Below are 27,444 nucleotides of genomic sequence, written 5' to 3' on the forward strand. Positions count from 1 at the left end.
ATATCCACGCGGTCAGACATTCAGGACGATTATTGAAAAAAAATGAAAAAGGGCAATATTTATGTATATTTTGAAATTTTTGAAAAACCGTAATTGAACACAAAATCTAAAAAAGTCTAAAGAGGAATTTGAATTTTTTATTTGATTAAGCAAATAATCTGAATCAACCCGAGCCAAAATTGGGAAGTTTTAAACAATATCTGGGCATCCCGGCCAGATTTGACTTATCTGGATTTTTTACTGGATTTATGGGCAAGCTTGAATATATCCAGAAAATCTGGAATAAATTATAATCAAAGTATAAAGCGATACCGTTGAGCATTCTCCTGTACGATCTACAGTGAAAGATACGCGGATACACCTAAGATGTTTTGCTGAAACCATAAGTTTTTAATGATTGTGTAGCTTTTACAACATTACTTTTGAATATTTATAAATTATCCCAAATTATTCGAAAAATTTCCAAGTCTGTAGTAGATATTCGGCCTATTCGGCCGAATACTTAGCTCAACTATTCGGTGAGCCGAATATTCGGCTTAACGGTTTTTTCGGTGGTATTCGGCGCGGAATATTCGTCCGACCGAATATTCGGTACATCTCTAGTCCAGTGGTATGCGCCAACTGACGTTGCCGATTTGCAGGAGAAAGAGCAGTTTTACAGTCAACTGAACAGCGTGGTAGAGAGAATTCCGAAGGGTGACATTCAAATCCATTTGGGCGACTTCAACGCAAAGATTGGCTCCGACAATCAAGACCTTGAGCGCAGCATGGGGCGCCATGGCCTAGGACAGATGAGCGAAAACGGAGAGCTGTTTGTAGAATTTTGTGGCAACAACAACATGATCGGTGGATCGCTCTTCCCCCATCGATCAGCACATAAGGTCACTTGGGTATCTCGAGATGGCCGACAGAAAATCAAATTGACCACATTTGCATCAGCCGAAAATGGAGAATGAGCCTTCTTGATGTCCGCAACAAACGAAGCGCAGACATTGCATTTGACCATCACCTCGTCCTTGGCGAAATACGACTGAGAGTTGCGCGTGTCCAACGGCGCGAGGAGAAAGTCGGGTGTCGATACGACGTCCGCCGGTTGGAGAATTCAGAAGTGAAATGGGCATACGTTGAACAGCTAGAATCCCGAGCCTCGGAATTGGCGACAGACGGAACAGTCGAAGAACAGTGGTGTGGAATCAAGAATGCCTTTATCACGACGAGCTACTCTCGGTACTCTCGGTAAAGTTCGTGGAAGAAGAAGTGAATGGATGTCAGATGAAACTTGGAGGATGGTCGATGATCGGAGAAAGGCGAAAGTCGGAATTGAGCAGGCATGTACTGGGTCAGCCAAAGCAGCCGCCCGCTTACGATATGCGGAGCTGAAAAAGGCAGTTAAACGAGCTTGTAGACGAGACAAGAGAGCCTCGACAAACTCCCTAGCCGAAGAGGGAGAAAGAGCCGCCGCCAATGGAGATATCCGATTACTTTATGACATTTCTCGTCGCCTCAGTGGTGCAAGGACTAATGCAAGAATGCCGCTGAAAGACCGAGCAGGTCAGTTATTTACCGATCGAACAGATCAGCTCAAACGCACTTCGAACAACTCTTCCGAGTCACGAATAGCGATGGCCAACAAAATCCGCAGCTCGAAGCGCCAACAGTAAGTCGCATAAATGGCGTCAACTCGGAAGCGCCTTCGCTGGCTGAAATAGAAGCGGCAATCAAAAACATGAAATCCAACAAAGCACCTGGGATCGATTGCATCCCTGCTGAAATGCTGAAAGCCGACCCTGCCCTATCAGCACAAATGTTGCACCGTCTTTTCGCTGACATCTGGGATACTGCAACATTCCCGGCCGACTGGATGCAGGGTATCCTCGTAAAGGTCCCGAAGAAAGGAGACCTGACAGAGTGCGATAACTGGCTAGGCATAACGTTGATCTGTACAACCCTCAAAGTACTCTGCAAAGTGATCCTTAACAGGATCCAGGAGAAAATTGACGCTACACTCCGACGGCAACAAGCTGGATTCCGATCCGGACGATCATGTGTGGACCACATCACAACGCTACGAATCATACTGGAACAAATCAACGAATTCCAGGACTCTCTTCTGCTGGTGTTCGTTGATTTCGAAAAAGCATCTGGGCTAGGGTGGTCTAACCGGTTTTACCGAAACCGGTAAAACCGGTAAAACCGTCCATTTTCCAATACCGGAAATACCGACTTTTGGGACGGTAAAAAACCGGGATTTCCGGTAAATTTTTCATCAACTTTTCATCAACTTTTCATCATCTTTTCATCAACGACACTGTAATAAAATTGACACAGCTAAATGTTTTTTTACCAAATATGTATGAGTACAAATTCTTATATTTTGTTCAATCAGTTTCAAACTCTAAGCTCAATAAACCTTGCTACAAGGTTTAAGTATTTGAGATATGATTGTTGCTAAAATTTGCCGATGTACTTTTTGAATTAAAGCTAGAGTGGCGTTTAAAAAAGCATTGACAAGCTGCTATCTCTCATTCAGATGAAATATTTTCATGAAACTTTACACATTTCAGTTCAGCTATCGAACTAACGCTTCACAACATTTCAAAACTGTACAAGTGAACAATGACTGAAAAAAGAAACAGCTACAAGAAATTTAAGATTGCTTGATTATTATATCACAGTAGTTTTCATTGAAAAACTGGAATTTGGTCAAAAGATGCTAACATGTTTTATCTATAAACAGGCCAAGTTTTCAAAATCGTTCTAAACGGTGAAGGGCTTTCAAAAATTAAAAACCAAAAATGTTGATTAGAAACTTCCTACTTTGTTTTAAAAATTAAAATGTTTCAACAGAGCCAACATTTAAACACATGTTGATATATTTGTATGAAATTTCTCTATCAATATTTTCAAGTTAATTGATGAAACTCTGTTGTTTTTATTTTTAATGCGGTTGAAGCATTTTCTTTTTCCGACAAAGCAGTAAAAAAGTTTTTATAAATTTGCAACAGTTTTATAGCAACAAAGAGCGTATGGATCAGATCCAAACAACTATATTTATTGCTGAATTTTGACTGATTTTTTAAAAGATTTTCTATTCTATTTGTTTGTTTTAATTTTGGAAAGGCAAACATAATGCTATCACGACCTAGGTTGCGAGGAAAACATTCGTATTTAAGACAACAATAATCTGTAATTTTGTGAGTCAACCAAAAACTTTGTGACAGTGTTTGAGTTTTGTTTGGTAATTGATTAAGTCAAATTTCGTATCATTTTCATGAAAGACTATAAAAATTTTTACTAAATCTGTAAAATTTATTCTTCAATACTGTTCTACAGAGTTTAGGACAAAAATTCGTCGCAAACTATATTAAACTTCTATTATTTCTGCATCCTCAATGTGAAATTTCAAATAATAAAATGACGATAATAAATATCATGATTATCATGAGGGTGATGATAGATTTATTACAAAGTGATAATTTAAAGGCTTAATGCAATATTTTTCAATTGAAAATGTTGCAAATCTATTGCGTTATAAATTCTGCGCATTTTATGCCATTACTACTGCAATTAGACGAAACCTTTTCATGAATTCGATATACTTTGAAAAATACCGGTTTTACCGGTTTTATCGGTTTGTAAAATTCCAAATACCGAAATACCGGATTTGAAAAAAACCGGTAAATCCGACCACCCTAATCTGGGCGGCTCTAAGGCGAAGAGGAGTACCAGAGAAACTAGTCCATCTCATCGAAGCACAATACGAGGCATTTTCGTGCAAGTCTTGCACGGCGGTGTCTTGTCCGAACCAATCCCGGTAACTGCTGGAGTGAGACAAGGATGTATTCTATCACCGCTACTTTTTCTAATCGTAATGGATGAGATTCTGATTGGATCAATTGACTGTGCACCGAACCGAGGATTGCCGTGGAATCCCTCAATCCCAGCAACTGAACGACCTTGATCTGGCTGACGATATTGTTTTGCTCGCCCAAACACAACCGGACATGCAGAGCAAACTCGACGACCTCACCGAAAGTTCCAAGGCAGCAGGTCTCAAAGTCAATGTCTGAAAGACCAAGTCGATGGAGATCAACACAGACAATATCTCCAGTTTCATGGTAGCTGGGCAACAAGTTGAGAAAGTGGAGTGCTTCCAGTATCTTGGTAGCCAGATAATGCCTGATGGTGGTACCAGAAAAGACATCGAAACCCGGATCAGAAAGGCCCGATTTGCGCTGCGAAGAGATGAAAACGAGATTTGCAGAGAGGCGCTAGATTGGAATCCAGAAGGTCATCGAAGAAGAGGCAGACCCAGAAACTCGTGGCGGCGAAGCCTAGCCGCTGAAATCCGAACTGTCGACGAGAATCTTGACTGGGACCAAGTGAAGACGCTGGCTCCGGATCGTCAACAGTGGAGGTCTTTTACCACGGCCCTATGCACCGGAGGATCGGCGCGGGATCATTAAGTAAGTAAGTAAATAAATTAGTAAAAACTATAGGGAAATATAGTTTTTATAACTTTAAGTTGCTTCCTCAGGTTGTTTTTCAAACCTGGAATTTGAAACAAGTTGAACACCACTGACTTTCAGTGTGTGCTGCACGGCTAACTATGACCCAAAACACAAACACTCAAAACCCAAAACTTGTAGCATTATCACAATTTACTTACATAAAACTTCACTAATAGAACATATTCAAAACCTAGGCTAGCTTACATTATTTTATCCTACTTACGGGCCCGTATTTCCTACCTTAGTGTACAAACTGACAAACAAGACGAACAACACCCATATCACAGTTGGTTCGGCACAGGAATATCACAGCTTTTGCGTCGGATCGACGATCACAGCATCTGGCAACCCTGCCTGGCTGCACTGCTCAACGGGCGCATGGCAAAGGCCCCGGAGCATCTCCGCTGTCTGCTTCCTGCTGGTTGTGTTGCAGCATGGCCAAACGAGCTGGGCTCCATAGTGCGTTGAGCTCCCGAACTCGGCTCTCCAACAACGGCCCTGTAGAAAACCAAATGTTGTTCCTTTTTCTCAAAAGTTTCATAAGCGCTAATCGTCACTCACCCAGTTGGGGCCGTTGGAATTAAGACTACCAGCACAGTCTACCATCTTCGACGCTGGATGTTGTGGCGAGATGCCTGGGAGTTGAAAAGAATGGATGTTTATCCAATCCGTTTGTTCCGAATTATTTTCGCTCACCTCTCGCCGATGGGAAACGACCGGTTCCTTTATAATTTACGGCTTCGGGATGCAACGGACTGCGCGAAACAAACCGAAACGGTGAATTGTTTTGCTGTTCTATGTTGTTTTCTTCTCTTTTTGTTTATGTTTACACATGTGTTTTCGTTTGACAGGTTACACTCTTAATTATAAACATTGAATGTTGGCTTGAATTAACACAATCACTACACGCTCAGAACTAAATAGCCATAAAAAATAAATTACAATGCTACAAATTTTCTGGAAAAACGACTGGAAAATCAGGGAATTTTATTACTAGATATGAGTCGACACCCTGTCATTATTTTCAACCGCAGTTCATATCCGGATACTCAAATTTCTAAATATAAGCCCGCACTCTGATATTTTTCGCCTGTTGAATGAATATTGGATGCAATCGTGCATTCCCCTGAATTGCACAACACTTTGTTTTCCAGAAACAAAATCTTCGATGCACAAACCCAAAATCACAAAATCACTTTTTTTAACATTAGCCTAACACAACTAGGTACAACCTGCTCCCGATCATTCGGCGACAGTATTTTTCGCGTATACAACTGATAGTTTCACTTGAAAACTGCCCATTTTCCGGAAAAAATGACGAGCACGAAAAAAAAACACGTTCCTGGCTGGAACCAGATAACAAAAACCACGACCCACCCGTTAAGCTACCCTTTTCATGTCATTAAATGTGATTAACTATATTTTACCGGGATTTCTCCGGTAGAAACTTTTACACACTATCCCAGCCTTCACTTTGATACACTTTTAAACGATTTTATTCCCACATTTCGATTTTAAATTTAGTATTTTACAGAATTTTCGCGGACCAAATTTTGGGTTGAATACCTGATCTTGGAACCAAAACTGAATTTTGGTTTCCTTTTGTTAATTTTTCCAGTTTAGGGGTCTAAACTCCCGGTTTTTTTCGGTGCGATTTTTAATTCCCGGTTTTTCCGGTTTAGTTCACTTTTCAGCCTTTTTAGCTGACCACAATGCCACGTGCAGGGTTTGATCCTCATTCGTTTTCAAGTACTCTGGCCAAGTTTGAACATATTTGAGTATAAGTTTCTAGCGTGTGCTAGGATTTTTAGTGCAAAAAGTCATTTTTTCTTGAAAAGTTTCGTAGATGTGCTCTATAGAAAGCTATTGTGAATATTAAATGATGGTTTTATAGTGCACTGTAATTGGTATGACATTTTTCCTAAGAACATTGCTATGTTATTCTATGCTATGGTGGAGGCCAACGACAACTAACTATAGCTCCTTCCACATGACGGTAAGCCAGAAGAAGCTCTATAAGATTCACTTTCGTCGATGCTTAGAGATAGTAAGTAAGTGAGTGAAATAAAAAAAATATAGTCACAACATTCAATGAGCACTGCGCTCCTTTGCTTTTGCATTGTCTGTTCGAGCCGGCAGAAGTAGTAAGTTAGTTGATACGCGACTCCGAACCGTTTCGGAAGTATTGAACCGAGGTTGAACCGTTGTTAGTTCCACCACTTTCGTTGACTCCAGTCGACCTAGGTTCCCGGGTCGTGATAGAGAAAAAAAATTACCTGGGTCGGCGGCACCTAAATATTTGCGGGTTAAAAAAAGGAAAGCGCCTAATGAAAGGGAACAAAACTATAACAAGGATCATTGAGTTGAAAAGGTTATCGGTCATAGGCAAACAGTTTGCAGGTGGCTTGAACTTGAATAACAATAAGAAGTGCCAGTGGGGGTTTTAACGAGTTAACGGGGGCTAAAACAAAGAGTTAATACGGCGTTTGGTTATGTTTGAATGGTTATAACCCTTTAAATTAAAGTTTTAAACAGTGAGGGAAAATTAATTCGATTAAAAACACGCTTCATTCATGAAAGTGCAGTTGAATCGAGAATTGTGTTTCTATATCTCAGCCTCTCTTAAGTACTTAACACCCTCAACACATCTGCCGGTGGATTGAATGTTGTACCACTTGACGGTGACAAAGAGTGGCTGCCCTACTTACACGTCGAGTGAGCATGGTTTAGCGAATATTTAAATCATAAATGAACCATCCAACTCGATTAGTACTAAAATTGTGTCACTACAGCTTTGTGTAGCACTTAGTGAAGGACTTGGGAAGTGTACGAAACAAACTTAGCAGCAAACAAAAAACTTCGAAGAAATTTTTTAGTAATCCAAACTGCAACTATGTAGGGAACAATAAAAAACAAATAAAAATAAAATGAGAATGTGCTCAAGAATAACATTCAATTCTAAACAATCTTCTATTGTCAACTGTTCTCCCAGTGATATTGACAGAGTAATTTCGTTTTAAAAAAAAAACTTTCCCCATAACAGATAAACTACCCTAAAATATAGTACAAAACCAACAAAAAAAAAACACGCACCATGTTAGAATCGATCAAGTTTTTCATCTTTATTTTGCTGCTATTGCTAACGATTATGCTGAACCAGAATGTTACGTCGAAAAAATCCGGCGAACTAGATCTCAACCAGTTTTGGACCATCGAAAATTCTAATCGGAGTAAGTTATCGAGCCTGTAGTCTCTCTAGAGTAAGTTGGTAGTTATATAGGGTGTCCCATTATGTCTAAGCACGATTTAAAACGAACAGTATAAAAACAATTTAGGAGCAAATCCATTTATTTTTTACTCTGATGTTCTCTACAGTCTTCTTGTACAATGAATCAATAAAAAAGATAGATTCCAGTCAATCGTAGTAATCGATTTTTAGGTTCAGCACTAGACTGCCCCAAATTTGTAAAGGAAATTTCAAACTTGTGAAATGTTATGCGCTGCAGGCTAGAATTGATCCTAGGCCTAGTACAAGCTCTCATGCAAAACATGGGCCAGATCAAATCACGGGAAGGGGTCGCTCAACGAGGCTGAAGTTTGTATAGGATTTTGAGACATTTTGTTCGGGAGTAACATGAAAACCAGTTTTTTTATAAATAACTTTGGTCCCCTTCGGTTTTTTTTGAATACGATCCCTTCCCGTGATCCGATATGGCCCAAATTTTGCATGAGATTTTGTACTAAGCCTAGGATCATGTTTAACATGCATCGCATAACTTTTTCAATAGTCGGGTCATTTGAGGCACTCTATGGGACACTCTATAAATTTCAATCGTTTTTCATCATGCTGAAGCTAAACTCAAAAATATCCAACGCAAACTAGGAAACAAACATGAGTTTGGTTCACTGACAAATCATTTCACACTTTAGTGTGTCAAATTTCACACATTTTGGAAATAAGTAGACCAACACATTAAATGTGTGAAGGTACCGCTGCACACTAATGGGAAATACCGCTTAAGGAAACGAAATGTGTGCGTTTCACACATTATGCAAAAAGCGTTTAAAACAGGAAAATGTGTGAATATCACAAAACAGTTCAATTTAGGTAAACGGGAGGTGATAGTTAAACTTATTTTCATTCATTTGGATATTGAAACATCATGATTTGAAATTCAATTTTTTGTTTTATTAATTCTCGCACATTTTCAGTAATTATTTAATTTAAGTGCTGCGGGGGGAGCAATTCCATGAGCTTTTTCTACCAGCCAGAACAAGCCGGCGATACCAGGCCGGATCTGAAAGTGAAATTCATGCATTAGTCGATTTATTTTCAAAATTTCAGGTGCTGTGCGGGTTTACTTGCCATTGTTCTTTCATGACTTGAAGCGACTTTAGGGATGATTGCTGCTTGGCTCGCGCATGACTGTTTGTGATTTCACACACTTTTTCCTTAATCTGCGAATTCGTATAATGTGTAAATTTCAAACTTGCATGGTGTGTGAAAACCACACTCGAGTTTGACAGCTCCATATATTTGCAGATAATGTGTGAAACTATTTTGCAAAATGTGTGAAATGATTTATCAGTGTTGTACATGGATGGACTTAGAGGGTGATACGGTCAAAATTTGGTCAAGGGAAAACGCGTGTAAATCGGTGATATCGTTTATTTAAAAAATCAAATTAAATTTCTTTTTCAAGTTTAAATTGGGTAAAATTCAGGAAAAATATTCAGTTCGGCTTCCGCTTTTCCAAATCCGAATTGCCGGGCCTTACGCTTTACCCCTGGCATCAGATTTTGTACAGCCACCTTGTCCACCTTCTTCGCCGCAGAAAGCCAGTTTGCCTTGAACTGCTGCTCGTCCTTAGCATTTTTTTGATCATCTTTAGGTTCCGCTTGATAATAGCCCAGTATTTCTCAATTGGGCGGAGCTCTGGCGTGTTGGGAGGGTTCTTGTCCTTGGGAACCACCTGCACGTTGTTGGCGGCGTACCACTCCATGGCCTTTTTACCGTAATGGCAAGCTGCCAAATCCGGCCAAAACAGTACGGAACAACCGTGTTTCTTCAGGAAAGGCAGCAGACGTTTATTCAAACACTCTTTTACGTAAATGTCTTGGTTGATAGTCCCGGAAGCTATGAAAATGCTGCTTTTCAAGCCACAGGTACAGATGGCTTGCCAAACCAGATATTTCTTCGCGAACTTTGACAGTTTCATGTGCTAGAAAATATCTGCTACCTTTCCCTTTTGCCGTATAAAACTCCTGTCCCGGAAGCTGCTTATAGTCTACCAACTTACTCTAGGCTTTGACGTAGGTTTCGTCGTCCATTACCACGCAGTCAAACTTCGTCAGCATCGTCGTGTACAGCCTCCGGGATCGCGCTTTGGCCGTCGTATTTTGTTTATCATCGTGATTTGGAGTCACTACCTTCTTGTAAGTCGATAGTCCGGCTCGTTTTTTGGCTCGATGCACGGTTGTAGACGATACACCCAGCTTATTTGCGGCATCTCGGAGAGAGAGGTTAGGGTTTCGCTTGCAACTACCGGCAACTCTCTTGGTCGTCTCAGCGGCTTCCGGTTTTCGATTTCCCCCCGATCCAGACTTCCTGGCTGTCGACAAACGTTCCCCAAACACTTTAATTGCATTTGTAACGGTTGATTTAGCAATTTTTAGCGATTTTGCCAGCTTTGCGTGCGAGTAGCTCGGATTTTCGCGATGCGCGAGCAAAATTTTGATACGCTGCTCTTCTTCCTTGGACGGCATTTTGACAAATGAAGAGTGAATTCCAAAATCAAAATAGGAGCAACATTCTACACACACATACCTTCAAAATGAAAGGTGTTCAAGTTTTTTTTAAATGCAAAATTGAAAGAAATACGTCAAGTTGATATTGACCAAATTTTGACCGTATCACCCTTTAAAGTGTTCTTAGAACTAATCACTTACTCCCTATTGAGCTAATCAGAAAATCCTTGCAAAGACCAAACAAACCAATCAAACAGTAAAAAAGATTAAACGAATAATAGGGGAAAAAAAACCTTCGTTTGACCACTTCTGCGAATCAGATGGTTTTTTTTCTGATTTACCAATGTTTCTAGATTAGAGAAAATCTGGTCATATTAAGTCAAGAGTTCTTTCGACAAACCTTTACGCAGCGAAAAGATGTTTTATTTCAAAGGAAAATGTCGGATAACGAAGGATATTTTCCCTTTGATTTTGGGAGAAATAAAATTTCTTTGGTTCAAATGCATTTTGCTTTGTTTCAAAGAATTTTTCTTTTCAAAAATCGTTGATTAAAAATTTCAATGCTTTGATACAAAAACAGTTTCATTTGATTCAAAGTTATTTTCAATGTAATGTAACCGTCAGTGCTCAGAACTGTTGATATGCTTGGATGAATGTGAAAAATTTTCCTCTCAATGTCTACGTTTCACGTTTCCATCATTGCGCCCAATCAGTCAACATAGTAATCTGTGACTGACTGTCGAAAAAAGTCACTTCAATTTCTTACTCGTGAATGTGAACTTTTAAAAACTCAGTCAACTGAACTCGGAGATTATGATAGAGTTGAAATATTTACCCAAATTAAATCTCAGATATTTCTTAAACAATAAATCCAATCATTTTGCAGTCTTCAACAAAGTTTTCAAATAAGTTAAAATCTTTAATATCAAATACTCACTTTTTTTCAGCAGTGTCTGGAATGTTATCGTTTTAAAATTCTAAAAATTGTGGAATTTAATATTTTTAAAGCGATGTATCTTTGAATATAGAATATCTAAACAAAAGCTGAATCCTTGATAAGATGGAGAATATTCAAAGGATTCTAAATCAGTTTTTGTTTTTCAAGTAGGTTTGTTGTTTCGTCAGTTATCAATGACCGATTTTACCCGAAATTGGTCAATTTCAAAATTCCCACACGCGATATATGTAACTAAAACAAGAGCTTATAGACAAAATCGGACAAATGATTCGAATTCAGGACGCCAAAATCATCCAAAAACAATAATTGAAACATAAGCACCAAAAAATGCTGTTCCCTACTGTAATCATTTGAAAGCAAGCTTTAAAGTTAAAATTTACATTACATTGGTTGAACGTGGTCCAAGAACACTTAACTGAATCATAATCTTACTGTAATTTTAGAGTTATTCAGTATTGTCTTATATAAACTATGAAAAATTCTGCTTAGGGAAGATGAGGGCATAACGAGCACCCAGGGCATAATGAGCACTACGCTTTTCTACGAAAGTACGTATTTTCTTAAATAAATTTTCATGAGGATTTGTTTCTTACTTCCTATAGTATTAATTTTTCACAAAAAAAGGAATCTCCTTATCATCTTTACAGAGATATTTAAAAAAAACTAGCTTGGTTCTCAAGTTACGAAAATATTATAATTTTTGAGCACCACGAAATAAGCTCTTATGATCTTAAAATAACCTTGATCTATAATGTACACATTGCAACATGATGTACACATTGTTTCTCAATTTTTACCATCATAAAATTTTTGATTTTTCACTTTTATCAATTTTAAACACGTTTTTACTTAAATTTGTTGACTAGGGGCATATAGAGCACCATATTATCGAGGCATAATGAGCATTTTCTGCCGTAGAATCTAGCAGCGAAAATTGATTTATAGCGCCACACCTTGACTAGTTTTCATCCGACGATTTAGCCTATTGGTAAGGTGTCGGAGAGGTAATCAAAAGACTAGAGTTAAATTTCTGTTCGAGGTGATTTTTTTCCATTTACAATTCATGATCGATTTTTTATTGTTACATTATACGGCTAGTAGCATCATCCTCCGAACAAAGCAAGTATTCTACAAACAGACCTAGATTATTTTGTTATTGCTTTGTTTGATGAATCTACGACTCACCTGAATTCATCGAATTGAATTCGCTGCTAGATTCCCCGGCAGAAAACGCACATCTTGCCCTGATTAATGGTGCTAATACTGCCTCAGGGGGGGTTCTCATTATGCCTCCACAGTGGCTGGTTTTCAGCTTTTGGCAAAATTTTTTAAAATGCATTTTTTAACGTTTTCATCTACTTTTTCACGTTTCAGCCCGTTAGGGAATAGGCTTTTCAAGTGTCTGAACACGAAACAATAATGTAACCTCCATATTATAGCTATTTTCTATGGTTAAAAAACCGTTTTCCTTAAGGTGGCCATTATGCCCCCATCTCCCCTATTTTTGAGAAAAAAGACGTATTTGTACTAATGAATTGAAATTGATGCTGAAGTTTAATTTTATACTGTGGGTTTTGAAATATTAGTTTTGTCGTCATAAATGTTGTTCGTGTTCATACATACCACTCAAGCACCGAAAACTGTGGGAGTCAGTGAACTTTTTAAAAGTTTTTCAAGAAAAAAAAAGCGGGACATTTTGAAGAAAAAGCGGGACGACGGGACATTCACCAAAAAAGCGGGACGGATCGCAACCCTACTTTTATCTTCACTACACCAACCAAAATTCACAAGCCAAAAAAATCTTATCGCGTCCACTCATTGCAAACCAAAAGAATCTCGTTTTCCAAAACCTTTCAAACTCACGTTTCACTCTCTCTCTCTCTTTCTCTGAATCGTTACAATTGATAGGTCTATATCCTTTTCTCGAATGCTTGCGATTATGCGTTGATTCAGTCAACTGAATTCGGAGATTATGATAGAGTTGAAATTGCAAACAACACGCATGTTTTTTGGGATTTTACCGCCTGGGCGTTTTTATCCCCTACAAACATTGACAGTGAATAGTCATAATGAAATTTGTCTATGCTAACATGATTTTATTTCATCGTTTTTCGAAACACGTGGGGATGAAATTTAGTTTTCTCTCATTCATGCCCTACTGCGGTCAACGAAAATGATTTCTTCGAGCTCTGGTAACCGTAATGTGATCGAGATATATATTCAAAAGCATTTATTCATTGAACCATTTTCCACTTATTCCAATTGGAAGACCTCGGACCACTGGCTATCGATATTGGTTGATCGATAGAAACCTTCTTCTTCGGAACTTGTAAGTGGTTCGTTTTAGGTGGTCGAACTTTCTTCGAGAGCACTTGCTGGAAACGGCTGCCTTCGATCGCTGCCGGAAACCAAGAGGCCTGCAGCCGAATTCCGGGCAAAAAATGTCGTGAAAGAAAAGAAATTATTGAAGACATTTTCAAAATTTTCTTATCTTGGAATTCCGGTGAATTTAAAGAAGACATTTTTTGACGTATAAAAAAGAAAACATAATTTTCAATCTCTTCGGATTTTTTTCGTTGCGAAATTTTCTTAGATTGACATTCCGGTCAATTCAAAGAAGACAATTTTTGACGTTTGAAATAGAAAACGAGATTTTTAATTTCTTCAGCATTTTTGCTTCGGAAATTTCAAAAGACATTTCTTTTCAGTGAGGATTTTTGTTAAATTATACGTTTATACCTATTAAAACTTTAAAATAATGGAGCAAATGATTGGATCATATTACTATGTAAAAAAAGTGGTATAAACGCCTAGAAAAAATCGAACTACTTCGGCATCGTCGTTATTTGAGAGATATTAGTAATCCATTTGATATTTCGGATGGAAATTTCAAAAAACTCTTTCGAATGCCAAAATGTTTGGCTAAGAAGTTTATTAACTTACTGGATCAACAATTGAACGCTATCCCATTAAAGGATGAAAGATCCACAACAATTCCGGTACATTTAAAAGTTCTAAGAACATTGCGATATCTTGGCTCAGGTTATCGATTAAACCTAATTAATCTAAATCAATAAGTTTGACACTTTCGAATGTACAACTATAACATATTTCATCATATCAACACATCCGATTGTTTACAAACACGTAACTTTCTAGATTCATTTTTCAAAACTTTCAATTATGCCTTCAACACTCAACGATATGTTTTTTTCATATTTAATTGCATGCACGATGAGCAAGATTTGAAGTATTTTATCTAACAATATTGAATATTGCTGTTATAAATAGTTTTCAGTATTACAAATATAATTTTATTCTAATTACCATGCTAAATATCGGGAAACATGGGAGAAAGACGGTGCCAACAAAAAGTCGTTTTGAAAAGCCTCACCGACAACAAACGTCAAAGACGTCTGGCGGTGAATAGGTGAACTATACTTTTTTCTTCTCTTACATTTGGTTTTTTTTTCTTTCTCTTTACTTTTTCGGAATCAGCCAAGAAGAAAAGACATTTTTATGAAGAGAACGACAATTTTAGAATTTCTTTTCTAGAAGAGATTTTCGGAAATTTTCTTCAAATACCGGAATTCGGCTGCTGGTGTAGCAACTTGATTCGCTAAGTCAATTCAGCGTCTCGACGCTGCACTGTTCACTTGCGTTCTTCCCAAAATGTGATGACTTCGCGGCTGCATCTTAAGCGTACGCAACGCTTCGGGCCATGTGCGTTTTCGGTTTCACCTTATTTTCCGCAGCTTATCCCGTATTCAAATTCGTACACAACTTTGGCTTAAGCTAGCTATTTAAAATATTTAAATAAACAAAACAAAACAATGTTACTCGTTCGGTAGCATATGACATTTCTCGCCTCCTTAGTGGCGCAAGGACTAATGCTAGAATGCCGCTTAAGACCGAGGAGGTCAGCTGTTGACAGATCGAACAGAAGCAGCAATCAAAGTTATGAAATCCAACAAAGGGCCTTGGATTGATTGCATCCCTGCTGAAGTGCTGAAAGCCGACCCTGCCTTGTCATCACAAATGTTGTACCGTCTTTTCGCTGACATTTGGGATTTTGCAACATTCCTGGCTGACTGGATGCAGGGTATCCTTGTACAATGTAGGGGGAAGTCGTCTACTACCGGACACTTAAGGTTTTTAAGCAATAACTTCAAAAATAGATTTTTGTAAATTTTGGTTCCTCTACTTATTTGAAGAGTATCAATATTATGATCACTTAACTATACTAGAAAAAAATTAATTTACAACATATTCATGTGGTAAGAGAAATCATTTCATGTTAGTTTTCACTCATTTCCAAAAGTGTTCTCTATGGCCGGACACTACGAATTACTTCAGCCAAGTTGTCACCAATGGCACAAAAACGTATCAAAATGACAGAAATCACTTGCACAGGTCTTGTGAGTATGTGTTTTCCAATACTGAACGATCTATGAAGCCAGTCATAAAAGTTTTTTTGACAAACCAGAATGAAACATTTGTTTCGAAAAAACTAGAGAAAAATTGTCTATGACCGGACAGCAAAATCATAAGTTTCTCAGAGGACCAAAATAGTTTCGTTATTGAATTCTTATCTTCTGCTAACCATTTGAGGGTGCTATAGAGATGAAAAAGTGAAAGTTTCAAATTGAAATCTTCTATAAATTTTAATATTTTCTTGTCCGGTCATAGACAACATCTTGGTGTCCGGTCATAGACAAATCGCATTTTTTTTAAATTTTCCTAAAATTTCGTTTAAACTTCCGTTTTATTATCTTATATCTACTGTAGTCGAAAGATAACCAATCAACGATGTCGTTCATGTGCAGTTCAAATTTTACAAGCCAAAAAAACTTACCACAATACAAATGCAAAGTTTAGGCGATCCTCTCCGTACTACTAGGCAAAAGCTTCAGATGTCTTTCATTGGTTAACCTTTTCAGATTGGATTACCATATTTCTAACACCATATCAGGCTACAGTTTACTTTATTTTCATGGCGTTAAAACATTATTAGGATATTGTGTTTTCGAAAAATCTATGTTGTCCGGCCATAGGCGATGTCCGGTCATAGACGACTTCCCCCTACATGTCCCTGAGATAGGAGACTTAACAGAATGATCCTGAGCATAATCCAGGGCAAGAATGAAGCTACACATCGAGGGCAACAAGCTGGATTCCGATCCAAACGATCATGTGTGGACCACATCACAACGTTACGAATAATACTGGAACAAATCAGCGACATTCAGGACTCTCTTCTGCTAGTGATCGTTGATTTCGAAAAAACATTCGGCCGACTTAACCTCATCGAAGCACAGCACGAGGTATTTCCGTGTAAGGTCCTGTACGACGGTGTCTTGTCCGATCCAATCCCGGTAACTGCTGGAGTAAGGCAAGGATGCATCGTTATTACCTCTTCTTTTTCTTATCGTAATGGATGAGTTCTTGACTAGATCGATTGAAGGTTGACCAAACCGAGGCCTAGCTCAAGGCGGCGTAATATAGCCATACAGTTGACGAAACCCTTGGCAGGTAGCAAGGGAAGACGCTGGCTCCGGATTGTCACAGTGGGGATCTTTTATCTCGACCCTGTGCGTCGTACAATCGGCACCGGACCCTTAGAAGAGATCTCGCGATAAACTATGGAAATTCCACCCCCGCCCCCCCCCCCCCCCTCTCCCGAGCTTAATAGGTATTGTTGTAGGTAGAGCACATTCGCGCGAGTATGGCCTTCCATCCGCGAAGTCCTAATGTTCAGAATGTTCTCCGAATAGGACCAAGATGAGGGTGTCTCAAATGATTTTGGGGCGCAGGGGGTAATAGGTGGGAATATTTTGAGCAGACTCGCACTGGGTAGACGCGGTTACAGGATGCAATTCGCAGAAGAATATACTACCTCAATGATCAAAAAGAAAAAAAAGTTCGACTGTCCAATGTGGTTATAAGTTATGCAAGTTTTAATGAGTTCAATCAAAAATATTTTTGAGTTAAGTTTCACATGTACAAATAAACAATAATTTATTGAGGACAAAAACTGTAATGAATGATTTAGCAGTAAGTTTTTCAATAAATCCGTTTAATAATGTTCTAGCGCTCAAACTACAGAACCAATCTATACCTTCTGGGGTGTACACTGCCCTGGAACAGGACCAGATCATCGAATCGATACTGGAATTCAAAAACGACATCACAACGAAATGGATCGGTCTGGAAAATTGGACGTACACGACGATGTTGGAGTGCGATACCAGAATACTGAACTACTCCGAAGTCATTCTTACCTTCCACGGTGTGGATACGTTCGCCCGGATCTACATTGGCAACAAACTTTTGGGCGAAACCAACAATATGTTCGTGCGGTATCGTTTCGATATTCGACATATGCTACAGGTCGAGGTATAGAAACTTGGGTTTTATGAATTTGTATACAAAATTACTTATATTTCCATTGCTTAGTGTCGAGCCAACCTCCAGTTGAGAGTAGAGATTCGGTCTTCGGTTTCGGAGGCGGCTAGCTTAGCTGCAAAATATGACAAACTTAAGATCGTGCCAGAGTGTCCGCCAGCAGTTTACCACGGAGAGTGTCACGTCAACTTGATAAGAAAAATGCAGGCCAGCTACGCGTGGGACTGGGGTTTGGCAGCCCCTTCCATGGGCATTTGGAAGTCCGTCAAGCTGGAGTTCTACGATTCGGTGAAGATTCGCGACTTGACCTTTGCCCTGAGTGACGAAGAAACAGGTTGGGAAGTTGTTGTAGGAGTGTACCTTGAGACGGGAACCAAGGAGGCTCAACTTAAGGGAACACTCACTTTCAAATTTATGTAGGCCGCTGATTAATCTTTCTAATTTGAACCTATTTAATTTTTTTTATTCTTTTCAGGGGCATTCAAATTGAAACGAATGAAGAAATTTTAACTGTCAAGGGTACAAGTAACTCGACCGGAGAATTTTTCATCAATCATACCCTGCACATTCCCAAGGAATCGGTGGAACTATGGTGGCCAAATGGGTACGGGGCCCAAAAATTGTACAGCCTTTACGTCAGATGGGAAGATGATAAAATAAATAGCGTTCACGAAAACTACCACGACTCGAGAATTTCGGAAAAATCAGTACGGGTTGGGTTCCGCACCGTCAAACTTTGCCAGGAACCTTTCACGGATGGACGGATGTTTTATTTTACCGTCAATGATGTGCCAATATTCATGAAGGGATCAAACTGGATACCGTCATCGATCCTGCCGGAAAAATCCGCCGACAAAAAATATGGTAAGTAGAACGATTACGCATCAAACATCCTTCTGATATTCAGTTCCCGAGCGCTGCTGAAGCTGTCCGAATTTTTAGCAGCTTTAAATCTCTCGTCAGGTCGGGTTCCCATATTTCAGTAGCATCGAAGTCACGCATTGTTGTGCTTCATTTTCTTCTAGTACTTCCACCAAAGCGTTACCGAAATTTTCTTTTTTCCGATTCCACTGGTATGTTTTGTCAGAGACTATCCGCTATTTCGAAGCTGCGCTGCTGCCATCTGGGGTAGTACGATGAAGCGTGAGCAACATTCTGGGTGAACGATAAATTATAGACGACTTCACATTGCTTCGAGTTAAGTTTCCATAAATCTAAATGATTATGAAAAAAAACACTACTTTGAAAAATTTAAGTTTGTTTTCAATTAAATTAGAATAAATTAGCCTGGTAGAAGAGTCAATTCTATCTGATAGCTCCATTTTAAAATAGTCAGTTGGTCAGAAAAAACTAACATGTAAATCAATCTTTTCGTTCATTTTCTAAACTTTTAATTTTTTCCAATTATCTATATTGGTGTATCATATCTTTATATTAAACTTTATGCGCTTCTCGTCGGTCTGTATGCATGAACAATTGGTTACTTTAAACTATTGGATTTGGTTTAGTTGTAACATTTCATGAATACGTTATATAAAAATTTAAATAGATTCAGCCTAAGACAGTATAAAGTGTTAAATTTTAATTTTAATTTTTTTACGGCTAGTGGTTGTATAAATTTAATTTTTAATAAAATTTCTCCAAAAAAATCATATAAGGTCCGATAAAGTACAAAACATGATATAACCATTGAACGATGTCAATTGCATACCGTTAAAGTAAACTTAAATTGTGTATTTATTCAAGGATATATTTTTTCCATGGCATTTTTACCACCATCAAATATCCAAATCCGCCTTACAGCTTTAAAATTATTACGCCTTATAGTATGCAGCTGCAGAAGGAAACCTAATAGAAAATATCAAAAATTTATATTTTTTCGAATAAAAAAAATTCTAGCTTACCAATTGTTGGTTCTTCCCCAAATTTTGAAGGAATGTTAATTGATTTCTTCTTTAACAAACTGCAATTGAAAATGTGCATTTGGCTTGAGTTTTCATTCAGAAATATGTGAAATACTCTGAAGAGTTTTTGGCGTAGTAAAAAATTGACCTTTTTTGTTGTCCATTTGCGATGCTTCACGGAACATATACATTTTTTCCTGTAGCTCAAAATAATCTCTGAATCTTCTACTTTAAATTTGTATCCATCATTTTCTGAAAAACCCTAACCAAATCAGAGAAAATAATGATTTATTACTAGCTAGTTTTTCCCCCTGTTTGTTTACATTTTTTGCACGCACACGATCTGTCAAAAATTAGCTTCGAAATCGCGAATTATTGGGTGAAACACAGGGGGGTGACATCCCTATCCTTTGTCATTGATTTTGACAACCATCAAAATTACGGGCCCACGATTTTGTGGGCCCATAACAAGTCTGACATTTTGCTGTCAAGGAACCGGACTAGATGTTAAATTCTAGAGAATTATGAATGATTGCACACTAACACAACAATCATTCTGGTTCCTCATTAGTTGAAATTTTGACTTTTTCAACTCTGTACTGCTTTGAGAGGAAAACACCATAAACGTTTCTCCCGATGGATAGAAAAAAAGAAAAAGATTCTTGTTCGCAAGAACCAGATTGCCACCCCCCTGGTGAAACACCATAATCATTCAAAATAACATTAACTCGCAATCGAAGTCACGCATTGTTGTGCTTCATTTCTTATAGTACTTCCACCAAAGCGTTACCGAAATTCTCTTTTTTCCGATTCCACTGGTGCGTTTTGTCAGAGACTATTATTGGGTGAAACACCTTCATCATTCAAAATAACATTAACTCGCAAGTCTACAGGATATTTTTAAGTGTAACATTTAATCTTCTACTTGATTCTTCCGGTCCTTCAAGTTGGAACAGGACATCTCGATACTTATATTATATTTACGTTCTAAGCGATAAACGCATTTTTGCGCTTCAACAGAAGACCTAAGACATGCCTTACACCAAGAAGCATTAAGTTAATTCTGCAGTACAAGTACTGCTCAAAACAAACATGAATCGAGAGAAACTGTGTCAGGTAAAAGTGGACCTTTATCTACATACTTCCGATTTATACCCAGTCTGAAAGTAGCTGAGTTAATTTCTATCTCCTCACCGTCTGCGAATACGCGCTTCGAGTGGTCCTAGCCCTGTTTCGCGCAGAGGACTGAACCAGCTTTCAAATCGCATACAAACGCACCGTACCAAATTTTTGGTACCAGAACGTCAGTGTGGTTCCCGAAATTAAACACTTCACCCCATAACAGACTCGAAATAGGGTAACATTTTGGTTGCCAAACGCATCTGTTGTTGTCATACGGCAAATTTAGAATCAATTTTAACAAGGATTATACTGAAAACTCTGCATTTTGTGCCCAACCATAATTTATTAATGTTACCAAAGATCCCTTTGATTGACATTCCAGAGCCGCAGATATCATTTTAAGGATTATTAAAAAATTGGCTCTGGTTGAAATTGTTGCAATGAAGACGGCCATGTTGCCCATATACGTGTTTCAATCGTTTCAATTTTCTTCTTCCTTCGGGTTTCTTGACTGAAAACTTGGTACGTAAATGTTTGCTTCCTTCATCCCCTTGGTTTCGCGGATATGATCGGCACACCACGGGCAAAGAAAATGGCCACGTGGAGTCTAGACTTCAAATCTTAACCCTAATGCGCTCTTTAGTGTCAATATGACGCTATTGGAAGTTTGACGGCTCGTTACTTTATTCGGGTGCTCCCAAATAAAACAATTTCTTCGGGGATCCTCAATGAATTATTGAAATCTTTTATTTTGCATTATTTTTTTTTCATGGACGCACCCTGAAAGCCCAGGAAAAAAAACTCCATAATCAGACCTTGAGTATCAATTTGACACTCCTCGTTCAAAACCGCTATATATCTCTTGTTTCTCAACCGATTTTTACAAAATTATTATTATAAATCAGAGTTTTGGAAAACTTGTAATGTAACTCAAATATGTTTCTCAAACAATATTCACCAGAACACTTCAATTTTACGTTATTCGAGGTCTAAGAACCGAAAAAAATTGCTTTGGAAAAAAACTGTATCAGCTACGAAATGCTAAAAAAAAATTTTACTCGGTGTCCAAGAAAGCTGAAATTAGAAGCTTTTTATTTTTTTTATTTACAAATGGTTTTATTAAGGCATTTTACTTATAAAGTTTTTTATGTGCCAGGAGTATTTTTCCTAACTTTGGGTTAGTAAGAAGGGGGGGAGGGGGGGGGGGGCGAATTAGAAGCTATACGTTGCACATAAAGATTTTTTTTTTTGAAATTTATTAAGATCTTGACCACAAAAATGTAAAAAAGGTGTAAAAACCGTAGGCACTTTTGAATCAATGAACCGTCAAAAAATTTTAACTCACACCATCAAGGTTGCCGAAATCACAGAAAAATCTTTAATTTCACAGAATTTTGAGCAAATTTTCATCACAGAATCTGTGTCACAGACAGACTTGTAAACCATCGACATTTTCTCTGACAGTCGCACAGCCTGCTTTTATCAGTATCATTGTTCGTGCCATCAAACGAATGCGACCGAAAACTTGCCGAACAGTCGACTACCATCAAACGAAACGACATTCATTCTTCTTTGTGTGATTGTCGAACGAAATTTCGTGTCTTGGTACACGAGAGGGATAATTTGATGGTCAAACGACCATCATTCCCGACAGTTTACGACATCGCCTATCTCTTTCACGCAGCAAAACTTACAGACTCAATAAGCAAATGCAATCTTTTCTATTCACTCCCTCCTGTTGAAAAAAAAACTCGTCACTCTGCAGCGCCGGGTGATGTTTGGATGTGTTGGTCGAACAATGTGGAATGATTATCTCGATTATCTACGCAAGAGGGATGACAGGCAAACGACTAACCACAAAAAAGATCAAAATTTCGTTTGACATTTTTTTGCTCTCCGATCAAACGATTGCGCTCTCCACGATTGTCACGAACGATGTGTGGTGATTGTCTCCGGAAAAATTCAAACGATGGTGACCAATTACAAGCCTGGTCACAGAACACAGAATTTTGGAAAATTCACAGATTTCACAGAATTTTTGAATTTTGAATCGATTTCCAAAATTATGATTTTTTATCCAATACAAAATTTAGATTTTTTTTACTTTGAATTAAAAAAGTATGATGGAATATGTAATTTTAATTGATGTTGCCAAACTTAAATGTAAAAAAGACCCAGTTTATCATGAATTTTCTATGAAAATAAAGGAAAAAGCATAACAGAAAACCATCACAGAATTTTTGGGTAAAATCACAAAAATTCAGAATTTTTTTTCTCAAAAACACAGAATTATTTTCGGCAACCTTGCACACCATATATGTAAATATTAAAAAGAGGATTAGAACGTTGGCGTAACTAGGCACATTTTCGCATTTTAAGATTGTCAAAAAATGAAACACATAATTTTTGACGAATTTTTAAAGATAACCGTTTTTCGAACTTTTTGTCAATTTTCAATTTTTTCAGATTTGCCCGTAGATTTGACGAAAATCGAAAAATGTACTGATTTTGGCAAAACTAAATTTGATGACCTTTTTTTGATCGTCATTCTATCCACGTCACGTCTATCCATTTATCCGAATCCCTTGATTTTTTTTCGATAGTCCTTAGCAAATCCGTAGGAAATACTGAAATCGTAGACTTCTGTTGAGATTTGTCCAATCGAAGCAATCGATGGGACAAATAACAAAATACACATAGGGCCCTATTACATAAGACGAGTGTGTATGTTGAGGAGGAGTGTTGAGATTTGTCCAATCGAAGCAATCGATGGGAAAAATAACAACATACAAATAATTTGTAAACAAGTACATATTATATGTAACCATGGAAAAAAGTTTAAGGCTAAAAACCCTCTTTAAATAAATGTACAACAACAACAACAACCATGGAAATGGTTTAGTATATAAGAATGTTAAGATAGAAATTAAAGTATTCCAAGTTCTACCAGCAAGTAGTACAGATCTCTCCTTTCCATTGCCCAAGTGCTGCACAACAACTTCGAGCATCGATCCGTAGCTCCGTAGAAATGCTTAAAATCCGTAGATCTGGCAAGGCTGGCTGGATGCCAAGTTACTCCGAAAGTTTTGGCCTGAAGCAATCAATACTGCTGCATACATCCAGAGCAAAGCACCGTCTATTGCCGTCGATAAACCGATCGAAGTTTGACGATCTACTTGATCCAACATAGGTGTGCCACCCAAACGTTACCATGATTTGGTTGAATTAGTGGCAAATTCGGCAGCGTAACCGAAAACTTATGGAGGAGCGATTGCCAGTCCCGACAGTAAGAAGTGGCGTGCTGACATGGCTGAAGAAATGGTATCATTAGCAGAGAATGACACCTGGGTTCTGACGCAGTTACTTCCCGGTCGGAAAGCAATTTGTTCCCGCTGGGTATTCAAACGTGAGGAGGATGAAACTGGTCAGGTGGTGCGCTTCAAAGCGAGGCTTTTGGGGTTATCTGCAGAAATACGGTTGCGATTATGACCAAATATTGGCTCCGGTTGGGCGGCGCTGACTGTTGCAACGAAACGTCGGATAATGGCAAGGCATGTGGACATTAAGACTGCTTATCTCCACAGCGAGCTGCAAGAAGAGATTTTCATGCGGCAGCCGCCGGATTTCGAGAGCGAAGGTCCCACTACTGTATGTCGTCTTAAGCACAGTCTCTATGGCTTGAAACAGGCTGCGAGAGTTTGGAACCAGAAGATCGATAGCGTTTTGGCAGACGAAGGGTTCCAAAGAATAAATACACGAAGCATGCCGAGGGTGCATGCATCTATGTACTTTTGTATGTCGATGACATGATCGTGTTATTCATTAACGAACAAGAATACCAGTCGCGGTTGGGAGTGCTGAACAAAAATTTTAAGACAGCTGAACTTGAAGATCTTAAGTATTTTCTCGGGATCCAGGTGCGACGTGTGGATAACAAGTATGTAGTTAACCAAAAATCCTATATTGAAAAGACCCTTGTTCGTTTCGGCATGGATGAAGCCAATACATCCAAAGTGCCGATGGCTAGTGGCTATATACAACAGCTGCAGGAAGAGGATGCCACGCAGTACCTAAGTTTGAATGGGGCACTGTTGTACATTGCCGTTAACACCCGACCTCATATTTTGATCGCCACATCCATATTGGGAAGACGTGTATTCGCACTAACGAAGGCCGACTGGATCGAGGCGGAAAAGATCCTTCGTTACTTGAAAGTTACTGTGAACTGTCAGCTGAATCCCAGTTCAGGAGGAGGCCTTCAATTGGAGTGTTTTGTCGACGCGGATTGCGTTGGCGAAGTGGCTGATCGCAAACCGAATACCGGCTACGTGTTCAAGCTGAACGGCGGTCTAAGCGACTGGTGCTGTCGTAAACAGTCTTGCGTGGCGCTTTCGAGTACGGAAGCCGAATATATCGCGCTTGCTGATTGCCTACAGGAGCTACAATGGCTATGTAAGCTTATGATTGAACTCGGCGAATCATTACAATAACCCGTGGTAGTAAACGAAGACAATCAGAGCTGTAAAGCTTTGAACGCAACTGAAAGGACGAGCCGGAAGTCGAAGCATATCGACTCCAAGTTCTACTTCGTGAAGGACCTGGTGGTTAAAATTCAGTATTGCCCAACTGACCTAATGAAGGCCGACTTGCTAACTAATCCACTCGGCGCAGTGAAACTTCGACAGCTTCGAACAGCCATCGGGCTCAAGGAGGTGAAGTAACCCGATGTTGAGGAGGAGTGTTGGACCCACTGTGTGGAGACAACATCTTGTATAGATATAGTTCTATATTTGACACTCACTGTATGTACCTTGGTCCTTGAAAAAACATGCTCACTTGTAGTTTGACTTTCCGAAGAGAACACGCGTTTCTAGTTCTGGTGCTGATCCGATTCCGAAACCCCTATTCTATTGTACGCTTTGCGAACAGAAAATACCAAATGGGTTGTTGTATGATTTGGATCCCGACGCTAAATATACCCTTATTACTTTTTTTCAATTTTCCAGTGAAATATCTTCTGACGGCTGCGAGAGATGCCAACATGAACATGCTCCGCGTTTGGGGCGGTGGGGTTTACGAAAGTAACGAGTTCTACCGACTAGCGGATGAGCTGGGCATTTTGATTTGGCAGGATTTGATGTTCGCCTGTTCGATGTATCCCGCCGACGAAGATTTCCTGGAGACAGTGAAGTTGGAAGTACAGCAGAACGTGCGGAGAATTCAGCATCACCCGAGCATCGCCATTTGGGCAACCAACAACGAGAATGAGGTTGCAATAAGGCAAAATTGGTACAGTACGAATTCGCTCGAGAAAGATTACGTTGCTGAGTACAAGAAATTATACGAAGAAACTATTCGTCCCACGATTGCCGAAATAGACAGCTGGAGAGAGATTCTAACCTCTTCTCCATCGAATGGTGATCAACCAAGAGATGATGATTACATTGCCAAAAATCCACAGGATCCTCGCTTCGGGGATGGTACGTGATGATTAAGTAATAACAGACCCCGTTCGATTTTGGCAACGCGGCCGTAAATTTTGTGTTGCAGAAATGTAAGTTCTACATTACGTTTTAATCTGTGTTCTACGTTGCCAAAAACAAACGCTTTAGCACGGATGTTGCCAAAATCGAACGGAGTCTGTACTGTGAAAAATTTAAGCAGGGTTTAATAGTAAACGTTTTTTGCCTTTTCAGTTCATTACTACAATTACGAAATGGATGGATGGAATCCCATAATCTACAGCGGGGGTAGATTCATTTCCGAATATGGCTTTCAATCGTTTCCGGCTTTCACGAGTTGGCCTGTCCGGGACCTAGGGCTCAACAATTTGACAGATCTTATAAACCATCGTCAGCATAGTCCCCTGGGAAGTGTCCCGATTATAAGAATGATCGATGCTAATCTGCCTACGCCGAGTAGAAATTCAACTAGCTATTGGCAAAATATGATTTATCTGAGCCAGGTATCGCAAGCAATGATTGTCAAAACTGAAACTGAAGTGTATCGTTCGAAACGGGTCGAAAAAGGAACCATGGGAGCGCTGTACTGGCAGCTGAACGATGTCTGGACAGCTCCGTCCTGGTCCAGCATTGAATACGGTGGAAAATTTAAAATTTTACATCATTGGATAAAAGATGTCTTTGCCAATGTCCACGTGATCGCCTATTTTAACTCTCAGAACAGTCTTGATATTTACGCTATCCGTGATACTCTCGGATCCGATGAGGAATATACTATCGAAGTGTGCATACATTCTTGGAAAAGTTTCCTACCGGTGGATAAGATAAGTTTTACCAAAATTGTACCTCAAAACACTGTCGTAAAATTTGACTCCTACGATATTTATAAATATTTGGAACAGAAATCATTCTCGCGCGAGGATCATATGCTCTTCGTCAATCTTTACCAAAATAATAAGAAAATTTCTGATAACTTCGTGTTCCTGAATAAAATAAAAAAATCGAACTTACCAAAACCGACAGCAACAGTGTCAATTGCTGCTTCCAGTTGCAACAAATCCAATAACGCCGTTCTGTACAGCCTGGAAATCTCCACCACTAGGCCAGCTCTGTTTGTGTATTTGGAACTGGCCCCGGAAGTCGTTTCGCTTAAGAAGTGTCAGTTTTCCAAAAATGGTTTCCTACAATTTACACCGATTCAGATGCTGTACCTGCAATGCATAGATATAGATTGCAAATCTAAACTTCAGAACAACGATATCACTTTACAGACCATAAACAGTTTGATGAACTAGATATGTATAGTAAATAAATTAAATCTTTAGTTGTGGATT

At 38.9% G+C, this 27,444-nt stretch overlaps 1 protein-coding gene across 4 annotated transcripts; it reads left to right on the plus strand.

Annotated features, from left to right (window-relative positions):
• The first annotated feature begins 6,648 nt into the window (after positions 1-6,648).
• Positions 6,649-27,442, plus strand: LOC129742026 (beta-mannosidase). Of its 4 annotated transcripts, none has more exons than XM_055733954.1 (7): positions 6,649-7,014; positions 7,555-7,741; positions 17,309-17,613; positions 17,674-18,038; positions 18,098-18,486; positions 25,655-26,128; positions 26,345-27,442. In XM_055733954.1, the coding sequence occupies exons 2-7, from the start codon at positions 7,606-7,608 to the stop codon at positions 27,403-27,405; spliced, it is 2,730 nt and encodes a 909-aa protein (XP_055589929.1). In that variant the 5' UTR covers positions 6,649-7,014; positions 7,555-7,605; the 3' UTR covers positions 27,406-27,442. The 4 variants fall into 4 exon arrangements, with proteins under 4 accessions (XP_055589929.1, XP_055589985.1, XP_055589869.1 ...); XM_055734010.1 differs by having other exon boundaries at positions 6,649-6,911; XM_055733894.1 differs by having other exon boundaries at positions 6,649-6,882; positions 7,304-7,741.
• Positions 27,443-27,444: the final 2 nt, after the last annotated feature.

This window comes from Uranotaenia lowii, chromosome 1 (genome assembly GCF_029784155.1).
Source record: "Uranotaenia lowii strain MFRU-FL chromosome 1, ASM2978415v1, whole genome shotgun sequence".
Lineage (NCBI taxonomy): Eukaryota > Metazoa > Arthropoda > Insecta > Diptera > Culicidae > Uranotaenia > Uranotaenia lowii.

Bases quoted from the DNA above. Each gene is read 5' to 3' on its own strand.
- LOC129742026 (XM_055733954.1), top strand. From the start codon at position 7,606: ATGTTAGAATCGATCAAGTTTTTCATCTTTATTTTGCTGCTATTGCTA. The intron at 7,742-17,308 runs GTAAGTTATCGA...ATAATGTTCTAG, and splicing joins CATCGAAAATTCTAATCGGA to CGCTCAAACTACAGAACCAA. The intron at 26,129-26,344 runs GTACGTGATGAT...TTGCCTTTTCAG, and splicing joins GGATCCTCGCTTCGGGGATG to TTCATTACTACAATTACGAA.